Raw genomic sequence first — 14,749 nt, forward strand, 5'->3', positions numbered from 1 at the left:
AAGAACTGTACATTAAATGGCACAGTAGTATTTGGCATGGCTTGTAAAATAGATGATATATTAGCAGAGTCACCAGAAACATATACACAACATTTCACCTTGATAAGAGAGAGCCATGTTCATATTCATATATTAATTCTACTCTCATTTTTGGTTCAAGAAGCTTCTTTTAAGATGGCAGTGATCACTGGGATGACCCAAAAGGCAACACAGTGCTGAGAAGTGAAGGAGGAGTATTCAGTACTGAAACATCTCAATGACACCTTCCAAGGCTCAGGGTCCATTGTGGAAGAGCCAGAGAAGGGTATGGTTCTTTATAATACAACTGTCCAGACAGATATTGACCTAGGTACCACGACCTTGCAGTGCCTAGCAATACTTTCACAAGACCCTCATAATAGAAGAAAAAAAAAATGATGACATCAAAATAAAAGAGAGACTAATGGAGAGAGGGAGGGGAATATGATAGAGAGTGGAATTGTCAAAGGGAAAGTGGGGGAGGGGAGGAAATTATCATGGTTTATTGTCTTTAAGTATAGAAGTTGTCAATAATGAAGTTATACATTAAATAAAACAAGAAGCTGTTGTAGAAACAATTCTAACTATATTGATTGAGAAAATGATGGGAATGTATTGATTTGTTATTCCCTCTACTGTCCCAATTAAAAAGGATTAATTTGTACAAGATGCTCCAAATTTATAAAGGGAGTTATTGTGGTGGAAGAACAGCATTTGGGACATAGAAACAGACAACTTTGGTACTGAAGCAGGACAACAGGAATACCTCCAGGCAATGCAATTTGTACCTGGACACAAAGTTTATAAAGATGATCCATGAGAATTGCAGGAGATGGTGTGTGGAGACACTGTATCCAGGATATCTTACGATGGTGTGCAGAGACACTGTATCCAGGATATCTTATGATGGTGTGCAGAATCACTGAAACCAGTATATATTATTATGGTATGGGGAAGACACTGTACCCAGAATACCTTACTATGGTGAGCAGACACTGTATGCAGTATATCTTATTATGGTGTGCACAGACATTGCATTCAGCATATTTTACTATGGTGTGCAGAGCCATTGTATGCAGTATATCTTACTATGTATGCAGAGAGACTGTATATATCCAGTAGAACTTATTTTAGACAATGAATGCAGTCATTAAAAATCCCATTTCAGAAAAAAAAAAAAAAAAAAAGGAAAAAAAATCCCATTTCAGCTGGGCGTGGTGGCACACACCTTTAATCCCAGTACTTGGGAGGCAGAGGTTGGAGGATTGCTGAGAGTTTGAGGCCACCTTGAGACTGCATAGTTAATTCCAGGTCACCCTGTACCAGAGTTAGACCCTACCTTGAAAAACCAAAACAAAACATCCCATTTCAGTTTTGGTAAAGTAACTACTAGAGCAATGTTTGAACTGATTTATTTATTTACTTATTTATTTCAGAGAGAGAGAACTGGCACGCCAGGATCTCAGCCACTAAAATTGAACTGCAGATGCTTGCATCACCTTCTGGGCATGTGCAAGTGCTTGCCTCATCTTTATGTGTTTGGCTTACAAGGGATCTGGAGTCGAACAGGGGTTCTTAGGCTGCAAAGGCAAGTATCTTAACCACAAATCCATCTCTCCAGCCCTGATCTGATTTTTGAAGGGATGAATGTACAAAACAAAATTACTATAACAGAAAAACTTTTCTTAAAAACCTAGATCTTCCTATGTTGATAAATTTTGACACCAAAGCTCATTAAAAGGCAGCAACCCCTATTACTCCAAGATGGAAGGGGCAGGCTTTTCTTAATTTTCTCACTTTTTCTTACTCTCTTTCTCCATTTTAGACAAGATCAACAACTTTGACAGGCCAGCTGAGATAGTGTGATGGGTGAATTCTTCTGAACAGAGGTGACCTAGTAAGTCAATCACCAAGAATATTACTTATTTATGGAAAATATTCCTATTTTCTGCTAGGGAGCTTATGACTTATAATTACTATGAAGTTTGTTCATGCTAAGATGAACAGTATATAGTATTTATTTATATTTTTTACAAACATTTTCAATATACAAACAAGCCAGTGAATCCTATTTATAAAACAATCATTTGACACATAGTACCAAATGGCTGAAAAGCTGATTCATTGGTTTGTATCAACTCAATGGAAATTGTCTTAAACATTTATCATTCATCATAAAGTTTCTGGAAGATAGGCTAAATGATGAAAAAATGGACGACCATGAACACACCCTTTAATTTCATTTCCAAACTGGTCTTTCATTCTGTAGATAATATCTTGGATGTCTTCTTTTGATAAGTTCATGGGTAATTGTCTACATAGACGGACTGCTTCTCCCTGTGAAAAGAAAAGGCACACATTTCACTGTAATATACTCTCATGTAGAAAATACAATATCCTAGCAAGACAAAAATGATTGGGGGGGGGGGCACTGGAGATGTGGTCTAGTAGTTAAGGAACTTGTCCCTGAAGCCTAAGGACCCAGGTTCAATTCCCTGGGACCCATATAAGCTAGATGCACAAGGTGGCACATGCACCTGGAGGTTGTTTGCACTAGCTGGAAGCCCTGGTGTGCCCATTCTCTATCTGTCTCTTTCTCTCTCTCTAATAAATAAATAAAATATTTTTTAAAAACAAACAAAAGTGATTTTTATCTTATTCACTCAATACCTGTTTATTAAGCACTTACAATGCCATTGACTCTGGAGATATGATGACAAAGAAGTAAACTTCCTAGTAAAATTTACATTCCAGTACTAAGAAATAGAAACCAGGTAAAAGGACAATTATAGTGAGTAAATCATGCACAAAATTTGATTAGGCAATAGGAAGGAGTGATTGTGTTACTGGAGAGTTTACTTGACAAAATGGTATGTGAGCTCAGATGTAACTTTTATGCAAAGACCATGGGGCAGGAAAAGCATCTCAGACAGACAATAGAATGTACAGTATGGCCTCTACAGCCACATCTGATGGTCTTCTAGCAACTATTCCCCTCATCAAAATGTAATACTACTGATTTTTTAAACATTATCTCTTTCCTTTTTGACTTTTCTATCCATCCGTTATCTGTTTTCTCTTCATGTTCTATTGCCATCTGACTTATCCGCCCCGCCCCCCCCGCCCCCCCCCCCCCCCCGCCCAGGTAGAGTCTCACTCTAGTCCAGGCTGACCTGGAGTCTCAGAGTGGCCTTAACTTATGGTGATCCTCCTACCTCTGCCTCCTGAGTGCTGGAATTAAAGGCATGTGCCACCACACCAGGCTTTTTTTTTTTTTTTTTTTTAGGTAGGGTCTCATTCTAGCCCAGGATGACCTGGAATTCACTATGTAGTCTTAGGGTGGCCTCGAACTCAGGGCAATTCTCCTGCCTGTCTCCCAAGTGCTGAGATTAAAGGTGTGTGCCACTACACCTGGCCTCATCTGACTCATCTTATTCAGCTTGACCTTAAATGGAAGGATCCTTGTAAATGAGATATGTTTTTTTTTAATGATTTTCCTTAATAATCATATGCAGTTACCTTAATGCAATGAGGTATATCATAAATAGTATTTAATCCCAGTTCCAACCACTATTTTCTCCATTATTTCTAAAATCTTATTTCTTCCCCACATGGCTTTTTACTACACAAAATACTATTATAACTCTCTCAACTTTATATTCTTTCATAAGAAAAGACTTCCTTAGTTTCTTGAAACATCAGTGTTGATTGCAAACACAACAGGCTAGAAATTTCCACAGAACAAAGCTCCTATGGGAGTAACAGAATACTACTGAACACACTCAAAGAAATTAAGTAACCTTTCCTGTTGAGGAAGCTTGACCTTCAGAATTCCATGTAGTCTAAGCAATTAAAAACATTAAAAAAAAAAAAAAAAACTCATCCGTGGAAAAGAAAGAAAAGAAACTAATTATCAAAGTTCAGGTTTGTTTTTAAAATAATACATCAACCTTGATAGAGAAGGGACATCTAGAATGTCAAATATAGAAATAATCATGATTTTTCCCCCTTCTACTGTTCTAACTTGGAAGTGCTAGTATTGTATTTATAATCTTCCTTAATCATTATTTTTATTTCAGATTTTGTGTTTTGAGACAAAAAATTGTCCAGGCTTGCTATAAATCTGGGGTCCTCCTAGAATTAATTTTAAAATTAACAACTGATTTGCAAGCAGGAGGGGAGGGAGAGAGAAAGAAGGGAGGGAGGGAGAGAGGAAGAGAGAGAAAATGAGTATGGGCTGCTAAGATCTCTTGTCACTGCCAACAAACTCTAGACACATGTGCTACTTTGTGCATCTAGCTTCACATGGGCACCAGGGCATCAAACCTGTGTTACAACACTTTACAAGCAAGTGCCTTTAACTGCCAAGTCATCTATATACCCCTGGCATTATTTTTTAAATCTACTTTTACATTTATGTTGGTGGGTACTATTAAGAAAAGTAAAACTTCCATTCATCTAAATAATTTAGATTTTTCACCTTTTCTTCTTTGCTCTTGAAGAGAATAAGGCTTAGAATATATATTATAATTCATTTTAGACATGTACATTATTCAGAAGTTGAATAATTTAGAATCCATTCTAAAGGTATTACTTATAAAATTTAGTAACAGTAATTTACTTCAAAATGTCTCATTTATAGGACTCTTTTTTTCATTTCTGATATTTTATTTATATTAGAGAAGGACCTTCAATATTAATTCAAATATGTATCCATTATCATTTATAGGACTCTTTATCAACATGTACTCAAGAAATGTAAGGATCTGGGCTGGAGAGATGGCTTAGCGGTTAAGCGCTTGCCTGTGAAGCCTAAGCACCCCGGTTCGAGGCTCGGTTCCCCAGGTCCCACGTTAGCCAGATGCACAAGGGGGCGCACGCGTCTGGAGTTCATTTGCAGAGGCTGGAAGCCCTGGCGCGCCCATTCTCTCTCTCTCCCTCTATCTGTCTTTCTCTCTGTGTCTGTCGCTCTCAAATAAAAAAAAAGAAAAAAGAAAAAGAAAAAAAAAAAAAGAAATGTAAGGATCTATGATAGAGTTAACCATAACCAGTCTATGCTGTGAAATTTGAACATATATTTAAAAAATATTATTTCCTCCTTATAAACAAATATTTAGGAATTATTACTGTGTTTAAACCATTTACTATTTTATTAAGGAATAACTACAATGCTTAAAACCAAGCCTAACTTCATGATCTAATAATACACACCTCCAAATAACTTATCACTTTACGTGGCCTACATTCATAAATTTCTTTTGCATTTTTGTTTAATATAGCATTAAGAATTTCTTTTAAATCCATTACTCCATAAAATGGGAGACAATTAGCCATTCCTTCTATTTCCAAGTAGTTTTCAGTAATGGAAACTCCTGAAAGAAAAAATAAGATAAAAATACATATAGACATAGTTAAGTTAGTCTAAATTATATTCCAGAACATGTCCATTGAAACAAAATCACTGTTAGAATATTTAATGAACCTCCAATAGAATTTAGTATTGTCAGGAAAGAGTTTTGTTCCTTAGTGGAGAACAAATAGTCATTTCCCCAAAGATTTCACATTAAGTCATAAGCGCTCACTAATATCACATGTGCTTTCGATAATTTAATTTAATTTCAGTTACTGTTGGTCTGCTTCTTACATTTGCTTAGAACATTTCTTACTTTCAGAGAAAATGAAGTCCCATGATATTTATTAAAATAAAAAAGCTTTAAGTGTTTTTGCAAATGCTGCCCTTCAAGTTCTAGCCCACTGTTTTATCTAATTTAAAGGCCTGGATTAATTACTTCTGTTTTTATTTTAGCTTATGGTGTATAAATATAAATAAATATATATAGATACTAAAACAGATTTTGAGGAAATGAAATACTATTTATTTAAACAACTTTTACTGAGGAGATGTTTAAAATTGACACGTTAGATGATACTTTATAGTACATATTCTGAAACACTGACCTTGGTTTTATAACAAATGGTTTTGAAAGAAAAGCAGTTATTTGACTGCATTGATATATCAGGGTTTTTGTTTTGTTGTTTGGAGGTAGGGTCTTACTCTAGCCCAGGCTGACCTGGAACTCACTCTATAGTCTCAGGTTGGCCTTAAATTCCCTGACATCCCTTCTACCTCTTCCTCTGTAGTGCTGGAACTTCCCTTCGAATCTGTCAGTCAAAATGCCCTTTCCTCCCATAAGCTGCTCTTGATCAAATGTTTTCTAATGGCAGAGGAAAACATGGCATGGGCAGAGGATGGACATCACCTCCTGGCCAACATTACCAGGAGCATGTGCCAAGTACTGTTAAAGGAAAGCTGATTACAACATCCATAAGCCCACCCCCAACAACACATCTCCTCCAGCAAGGCTCTAAATCCCAATTGCCACCAGCTGGGGACCTAGCATGCAGAACACATGACTTTATAGGGAACACCGAGTTCAAATCACCACACTTATCCTGCCATTTACCCATTTTCTCTGAAAATTGAAAAGCATTACATAACTTTAAATTTGGAATAGCAAACATTTCTATGAATATCCAGTTCCAAGCTTCTGTATTTTATCTTTGCTTATTTTATGTTGCAGTAAAATAGTTTCTTTAAAAATCTTTTCTATCTTTTGAGAATGGCAAGTTTAGGTTCAGGAGGGTTGACAAAGGAGTCATTCCTCAAGGTGCCTGTATCACTTGACATCAGATGAAGGAAAAGAGATGGGCCGCTTAGAAGGCAGTATAAGAGTGGAAACTGAAAAAGGGTCACCAAGGAAAACAATGTTCCCAGACAAGTGATTTTCTAGATCTAACTAGCAATGCCAATGGAATCAAGTCATCCACCATCTAAACAGTAAGACTATTGACAGTCTATGTCTACTTGGCATAGTAAGTAAACACTTGTTAACAAGCAAAGGAGATAAACATTTAAAAAAAAAATTTCTTTTGAGGCAAACCCAACAGACTGGCCTTTTATTAACACATGTGCACAAAAGAGAATTTGCACACCAGGACCTTCAGCCACTACAATTGAACTCTAGATTTGTATGCCTTCTTGTGTGCATATGCAACCTTGCATGCTTGTGTCACTGTATGTCTGCCTTACATGGGTCCTGAAAAATTTAGAACATGAGTCCTTAGGCTTTGCATGCAAGTGCCTTAACTGCTAAGTCAGCTATCATTCAGAAAATAAGAATGCAGATTTCAGATGTTACACTTGTTCTGGCAGAGCTGATCCCTTTGAAATAATATGATTGTGCATAGGTGACAATGACTTTGAGTAAAACAAAAATATATTGAACTATCTGAAAAGCATGAAGGACAAATGCAGCTTTTGTAACAAGACTTGCTTTTCCAAGTCAGGAAATACTAAATCATATTATTATACCTGGTATCAATTTTATCTTGAAGCCATTTGCTATAAGACGAGGATCCGACAGGTAAATGGATCCACTGTATCTCTGGTCATCTGTTGTCATTTTTTGTAAAACTTCTAAGTAATGAGATCCATTAAAAAGACTGAAAAAGAAATTGTGGTCCTTTGAGTTATTAAATATGCAGATTGAAAGAAGAAAAAATTTGAAGTTAATGTGCTTTAAAACATCATCATTAGCTAAAATAAAAGGGCAGAAGTAGCCCTGTGAGAAAGTTTTACATTTCTGCTAATGGTTTATACAATAGTTACTGTATACAGTGCATAGAAAGGAAGACAAAAGACGCAAAAAAATTTGTATCTCCTAAAATGCTGCAAAATCAGTGTGAAATTCAAAAAATGTTTCTTAAAACATAGTGAAAATTAAAACTTTACTTATAAACAATAGCTTTTTATGCTTTTAAAAGAGCTACAATAAAAATCACAATACATTGTCAAGATACTCAAGTGGTCTACCCATCAAGTTTCCAAATGTATCCCTAACACATATACTTATCAGTTCAAAGCTTGGGAGAACTAAATTACTTCAATCTAAAATAAGCATGCATATTTGCCAAAGGTAGCATATAATATAGTTATGAGTAGCATAGGTGCTGAATGAAATTTTGAGGAAGCCAAAATTTAGAGGACAAGCTGTTTTCTTCCATTTGTTTTAGATCTGGTCAGGTTACCTCACAATTGTCATTATAAAACAGTGTCTGTGTGGCCTGACATGTGAATGGTGACCATCTTCCTACTGACTCAACATCTAATTTGTGGGAGAAATGATCTTAGGTATGCAAGGCACACCTTGAAGTTCCCATACAGAAAGATGCACTATTTTGTTAAACCCTATTCCTCTTGAAAAGGTAAATGAATGTATGTTTTCCCTTTCAGCCCTGAACAGCTGAAGACTCCACAGTAAAAGACATTATCAGCTTCCAACCACAGGGGTAAGAGAAAGAGGTGTTAAACACCATAAGGAAATGAAACAATGTAATCCACTGAGTGACTTGATATATGTACGAAGTCAATAGTATGATTTCAAAAAACTTCAACAAATATTACACTTTTTTTTTGTTGTTGTTGTTTTATGAGGTAGGGTCCTGCTCTAACCCAGGCTGGCCTGGAATTCACTTTGTAGTCTCAGGGTAGCCTCAAACTCAAGGCAATCCTCCTACCTCCGCCTCTCGAGTGCTGGGATTAAAGCGTGCGCCACCACGCCTGGCCAAATATATACAATCGTAGGTATACATTAAATTTAAAAATCTTAAAAAACTATGAAAAAAGATACTCTGAGGTAATGAGAAATAAGTTCAAGCTGTTACTACTGAGTGAGGGATGAAAAAGACATTTGTGATTAAGTTACAAACTAGCCACTTCTGAGAGGTGTATTGGGGAATGTAAGAATAGGAATTGTTCTCACATTCTTTGATGTACGTGTGCCCAAGCACATGTGCAAGCTCATATACATGGACAGATACAAAGTGTGTCACACCCATAGCAACTTGCTACAGGCATTCTCTAGAATTCCATTTGGGTATACATTTGAAAATGTTAAAGAAGTGCAAAAAGAATCCAAGTCAAAGAGAATCAGAGCTGTCTAACTTCAATGTAACCCTAGAGAAGTCACCATGTGCAGAAGTGAGCTTGACATTTATTTTGTGTACCAGCAAGCAATCAAGAGTTCTTCAAAATTATTTACCGGCAATTAATTCTAGTAAACTTAAGACTAAATCTTTACAAAGATTCCTTAAGCCTTCAACTCCTTCATTTCTAATTTAGTATGAATGAAATTTACAAGGTAAAAGACTGTATTAGTTCACCATACCTGTCTGTTAATATAATTGGCTTTTCTAGTGGCTCTGCAGGAAGTTTATGATTCTCAAGAAGTCTTTTAAAGAGCAGGGCTTCTTCCACTCTGTAGGGGTTGAGTAACATGACCTCTGTTTTGGATGTAATTAGCCATGCATCAGGACACCTGAGATTGTGGATCAAGAAGAGTTCATCCTCTTCTAAGTCAAATTTCCTTTGTTTCTCAAAATTGATTTTTAAGTTCTCCATAGAAAAGGGGATCTCTACAACTTTAATACTATGACCCTTCTTCTTTTCATTTTGGGACTGAAAAAGCTCATCAAGTTTAGGTTGATTAGATAATGAGGTTTTCAACTTATGTTTCTGTGCCAAACTCAAAGTGCTGCTGGGTTTTATTTTTTTTCTGCCATCTTTTAGTGGTATTTGTGACTCCTGCTCCACGGCTTTCTTCACTTGACTATTGTACCGTTCCAAGTCTTGAGTAGCCCGTTCTTCATATCTAAGAATAGAAACAAGACAGGATTAATGAAGTAATAAAATAAAAACCACACATCATCATAAGTACATTTTATAAAGCACAGATTAACTTTCTGTTATAATTATAATTAAACTCCAAACACGACATAAATTTGGCTTTTAAAAAACAGTAAGAGATGGTACAATGGTTAAAATGCTTGGCTGCAAAGCCTAAGGACCTGGGTTCAATTCTCCAAAGCCCACAGAAAGCCAGATGCACAAGGTGGCGCATGTGACTGGAGTTTATTTGCAGTGGCTAGAGGCCCTGGTGAGCCCATTCTCTGTCTCTCTTTCTTTAATAAACAAACAGACAAACAAACAAATAAATAAAAAGATCATGCAAAATTTGCAAAGGATTTAGTATTTATTTGGGAGAGAGAATGGGCATGTCAGGGCCTCTAGCCACTGCAAACAAACTCTAGCCACATGTGCCACCTTGTTCACCTGACTTGTGGGTTCTGGAGAATCCAACCTAGGTCCTCATGCTTCACAAGTAAATGCCTTAACCACTAAACCATCTTTCCAGCCCTGGAAAGGACTGACTTGTATACATTAATACAGCTTTTATCCAAAGGGCAGTCCAACATGAAAAGGGTGGCAAGAAAGCTGCCCTCTTACTAGCCCAAGTCATCAAACCCCACAGTTACTTTGTTTCCAGAACAACTTGAAATGGATTAGAAAATGCCATGCATGGGAGCCCAGAGGAAATCAATCACTGAAAAAGCTAACTGAGATCAACAGAGGTTTTCGTGGCTGCCCAGTAAAGGGGAAACAGAGTTTTGCATCTGTGTTATACACAGGTTGCAGGGCTTGGTTTGACCCTGAACTTCCAATTAAAACTGGCATAAGGGTCATGTTATAATCTCTTTCCTAGATTCTAGAATTAAGGGAGTTCCCCTGGGACAAAGGAAAACCCAGTGGTCTCTCCCTAACAAATGTAAAACAAGGGTATCTGTAACTTCATGATATGGTAGAACAAAAATCAACATGTTTCCAAAGGGGTGAACAGAATGCAGAACTTTCAGTATTTCACCCACAAAGTGGTGCAGAGGAAGCACACTGGGCCCATAAACATATCCCCCACAATGTCCATTGCACAATTAAGTTATCAGTCAAGTAATAAAACAGAAAAAAAGGGAGTCATGGTCAAGAGAAAAAGTGGGCAGTAGAAGCCAATTCCAAGGTGACTCAAATGCTATAATTAGCCAAAAAACATTTAAATAAAGGGAGGTTGTACAAATGTTAAGGATGTAAAGATGACCATAGTAGATAGGAAAATATAAAGAATAGAAGAGAGATGTCAACAGGGAAGTGGAAATTATAAAAAAGAATGAAATGGGAAACTACAAAACAGGATCTGGAATGGACTATTCACCAGGAAGATTTCATCATAGACCAGACAGGGCCAGTGAACATGAAGACAGAGTGACAATGTGAACAACACAGAAAAAGGACTAAGGCCCACTGGAAAAGTACTTCAGGGACCTACTGCACAACAAACATTCATTCATTCACTCACTCACTCATTTTTGAGGGAAGCCCAACAAACTGGCCTTTTGTTACGCAAGAGAGTGAGAGAGAGAGTGAGAGAAATGGTGTGCCAGGGCTCCAGCCACTCTAATCAACTCCAGATGCATGTGCCACCTTGTGGGTATGTGTGACCTTGCATGCTTGCATTGCCTTGTGTGCCTGGCTAATGTGGGATCTGAGGAGTTGAATATGGGTCCTTAGGCTTTGCAGGCAACCACCTTAATCTCTAAACCATCTCTCCAACCCCATAACAAACATTCTAACACAGTACCTAAAGTTCCAAATTAAAACCTAAAAAGCTGGGAGGAGATCAATTATTTGAAGAAGTCATGGGTAACAAGTCAACAGTTTGGAGAAATACAAAAACATATAGATCTAAGAATGCCAGTAAATCCCCAAAAGAATAAATTCAAATAAATCTGGCTTGATACATTAGAATCAAACTGGCAAAAAAAAAAAAAAAAAAGTTAAGATAAACCAACAGCAGTGAGGAAAAGGAGACAATTCAGAAAAGAAAATGAGTATCAAGAGTGATGAGCCAGATGACAATGACATCTTTTTAAAAAATTTACTTTATAAGCAGAGAGAGAGAGAGAGAGAGAAAGAGAGAGAGAGAGAGAATGAGTGTGTGTGTGTGTGTGTGTGTGTGCGCATGCCAGGGCCTCTAGCCACTGCAAGCAAACTCCAACTACATGGGCCACCTTGTGCATCTGGCTTTACATTGGTACTGGGCAACTGAATCCAAGTCCTTAGGCTTTGCAGGCAAGCACGTTAACCTCTGAGCCATCTCTCCAGCCCATCTTCTAAGTGGCAAAAGAACTGTCTTTCAAAGGAAGATTAGGGCTAGAAAGATGGAACTAGCCTGCAAAGCCTAATGACCTGGATTTAATTCCTCAGTATCTATGTAAAAAGCCAGATGCTCAGAAGGTACATGTGTCTGCAGTGTGTTTGCAGTAGCTGGAGGATCTAGCACTCACGTGTGCGTGCTCTGTCTCTCTCTGTGTCTGCTTGCAAATAAATAAATAAATGAAGATTAAAAACATATTTTCATATAAAGGATTTGGTTGCCAGAGTATCTGTAATATTAAGGGTGACACTAGGCATGAATGCAATTATACTTAAAGCTTCACATTGTATGTGAGATGGTTTATTATTAATAATTAGATTATGATAAATTAACACTCTGTGATATAGTAAGCAAAGCAAACAATAATATAAAATCAATACTGGAATGAAAATTAGATGTCAGGGCTGGAGAGATGGCTTAGTGGTTAAGGCATTGCCTGCAATGCCAAAGGATCCCAGTTTGACTCTCCAGGACCCTTATAAGCCAGATGCACAAGGGGGCACATGTGTCTGGAGTTTGTTTGCAGTGGCTAAAGGCCCTGTTGCGCTCATTCTCTCTCTCTGCCTCTTTCTCTCCCTCTCCCTCTCTCTCTAAAAGAAAAAAAAAAAGGAAAGAAAGAAACAAAGAAAGAAAGAAGAAAAAGAAAAAGCCGGACATGGTGGCGCATGCCTTTAATCCGAGCACTTAGGAGGTAGAGGTAGGTGGATTGCCAAGAGTTCAAGGCCACCCCGAGACTACACAGTGAATTCCAGGTCAGCCTGGGCTAAGGCAAGATCCTACCTCAAAAAATAAAATAAAATAAAATAAACTTAGATGCTAACTGTATTTACTTGAACCTAAAGCACCGTCTTCTCCCTCTAAATAAAGGGAGAAAGGTCCAAAACAGATGGTCAGACAGTAAGCAGGAAAATGAGAGAACTAACCCTAATAGTACTAATTGTTTTAGTGCACTGAATAAATATTCCAACTGAGACAGGGAAAAACAAATAGACTTCAAATTAACACCTACCACACAGGTGGCAGGAAGGACTTTTCAGGAATAATGGAAATGTTCTATATTTAATTGCACTAGAGTTCATATGGGATTACACACTCATGAAAATGGATTGTACTACTATAAAGATCTCTGCATCCCCCTATAGATAAATTTTACCCAACTAAAGTATTTGGAAGCTGTGCATGCTTGTTATCTCAGCAGTTATGAGGCTGAGACAGGAGAATCACAAGTTCAAAGCCAGCCTATATTACAAAGAAAATCTCATCTCAAAGCAACAACAAAAAGGAGAATGAATAAAAAGTGTATACACAAAAGGAGCAAATGAATCTAAGAGAGTTACACTTCTAAAATGACACAGATCACACAGAGCATGTGAAAAGGGATATACACTATGCAAATAGTAAGCATGAGAAAGCCAGGACTACAGCAGTACAGAGTGAAGTAACTTTCACCAAGTAAATTTCTCTGAGGATGCGCTGGAGAGATGGCTTAGCAGCTAAGCGCTTGCCTGTGAAGCCTACGGACCCCAGTTCGAGGCTCAATTCCCCAGGACCCACGTTAGCCAGATGCACAAGGGGTTCTTGTGTCTGGAGTTTGTTTGCAGTAGCTGGAGGCCCTGGCACGCCCATTCTCTCTCACTCTCTCTGTCACTCTCAATAATAAGAATGAACAAAAACAATTTCTCTGAGGTAGAGGGGCCATGAGGGAGGTATAGCTATCACAAATGTGTATGCATGTAATAACAAAGCTTCCAATTATATATCATAAAAATTCATCTGAAAAGTAGAAGTAAGCACAGAACCATAGTTAGAAATCTTAATTCCCTCTTCTTTTAACAAATGAAGAAACTGGGTCACAAAGCATCAATAAAATGACAGATTTCTTAGCAATACTGTCAACCCCTTCAACCCAATTCAGATTTAAGAATACTACCATGTAGCAGCTATAGAATCCAAGTGAATATGGAATATTCATCAAGACAAACCATATGGTGAGCCAAGTTCTAAATATATTTCAAATCTAACTTAGATATTGAAATCAGACATATTTTCTCTGTTCATGTTAAAGCGAAAATCAAGTTTATTCAAAAAATCCATAAATATTTGAAAACTAAACAACATAATTTTATTTATGGCAGCCTTGGTATCAACTGGAAATTGAATCAATGAATTATGATCTAGGTGTGCTTATACATACCTTTGATCTCAGAACTTGGGAGGCAGAGGCAGAAGGATCACCATGAATTCCAGGCTACCCTGAGACTACATAGTGGATTCCAGGTTAGACTGAGACCCTACCTCAAAAAAAAAAAAAAAAGAATTAAGAGCCACAAAAATATTTTGTTGGTGGGTAAGAAGTCAGAAAAATAATTTTATATATTTGAAGTTCAAATGCTGATTAAAAAAATAAACTAGCCGGGCGTGGTGGCTCACGCCTTTAAACCCAGCCCTCGGAAGGCAGAGTAGGAGGATTGCTGAGAGTTCAAGGCCACCCTGAGACTACATAGTTAATTCAAAACAATGTTTATACATATAGGTAGTGCCAGGAGGGACTTTTCTGGAATGGAAATTTTCTGTATTTAATTGGAGTAGAGTTCATATGGGGTACACATTCATGAAAATGGACTGAA

The 14,749-nt window shown here is 37.3% G+C and overlaps 1 protein-coding gene across 5 annotated transcripts in view; it reads right to left on the minus strand.

The window, feature by feature from the left end:
* Window positions 1-2,020: 2,020 nt before the first annotated feature.
* Window positions 2,021-14,749, minus strand: part of Pms1 (PMS1 homolog 1, mismatch repair system component) — a 92,689-nt gene continuing 79,960 nt past the window's right edge. For all 5 annotated transcript variants that reach the window (XM_045147968.1, XM_045147967.1, XM_045147966.1 and 2 more), the window contains 4 exons: window positions 9,246-9,728; window positions 7,391-7,521; window positions 5,230-5,390; window positions 2,021-2,355 (listed from right to left, as the gene is read on the minus strand). In XM_045147968.1, coding sequence (XP_045003903.1) covers window positions 2,191-2,355; window positions 5,230-5,390; window positions 7,391-7,521; window positions 9,246-9,728 — 940 coding nt within the window. In that variant the 3' untranslated portion in view covers window positions 2,021-2,190. The remainder of the gene's footprint in view (window positions 2,356-5,229; window positions 5,391-7,390; window positions 7,522-9,245; window positions 9,729-14,749) is intronic.

The sequence above is a fragment of the Jaculus jaculus genome, chromosome 4, assembly GCF_020740685.1.
Source record: "Jaculus jaculus isolate mJacJac1 chromosome 4, mJacJac1.mat.Y.cur, whole genome shotgun sequence".
Classification (NCBI taxonomy): domain Eukaryota; kingdom Metazoa; phylum Chordata; class Mammalia; order Rodentia; family Dipodidae; genus Jaculus; species Jaculus jaculus.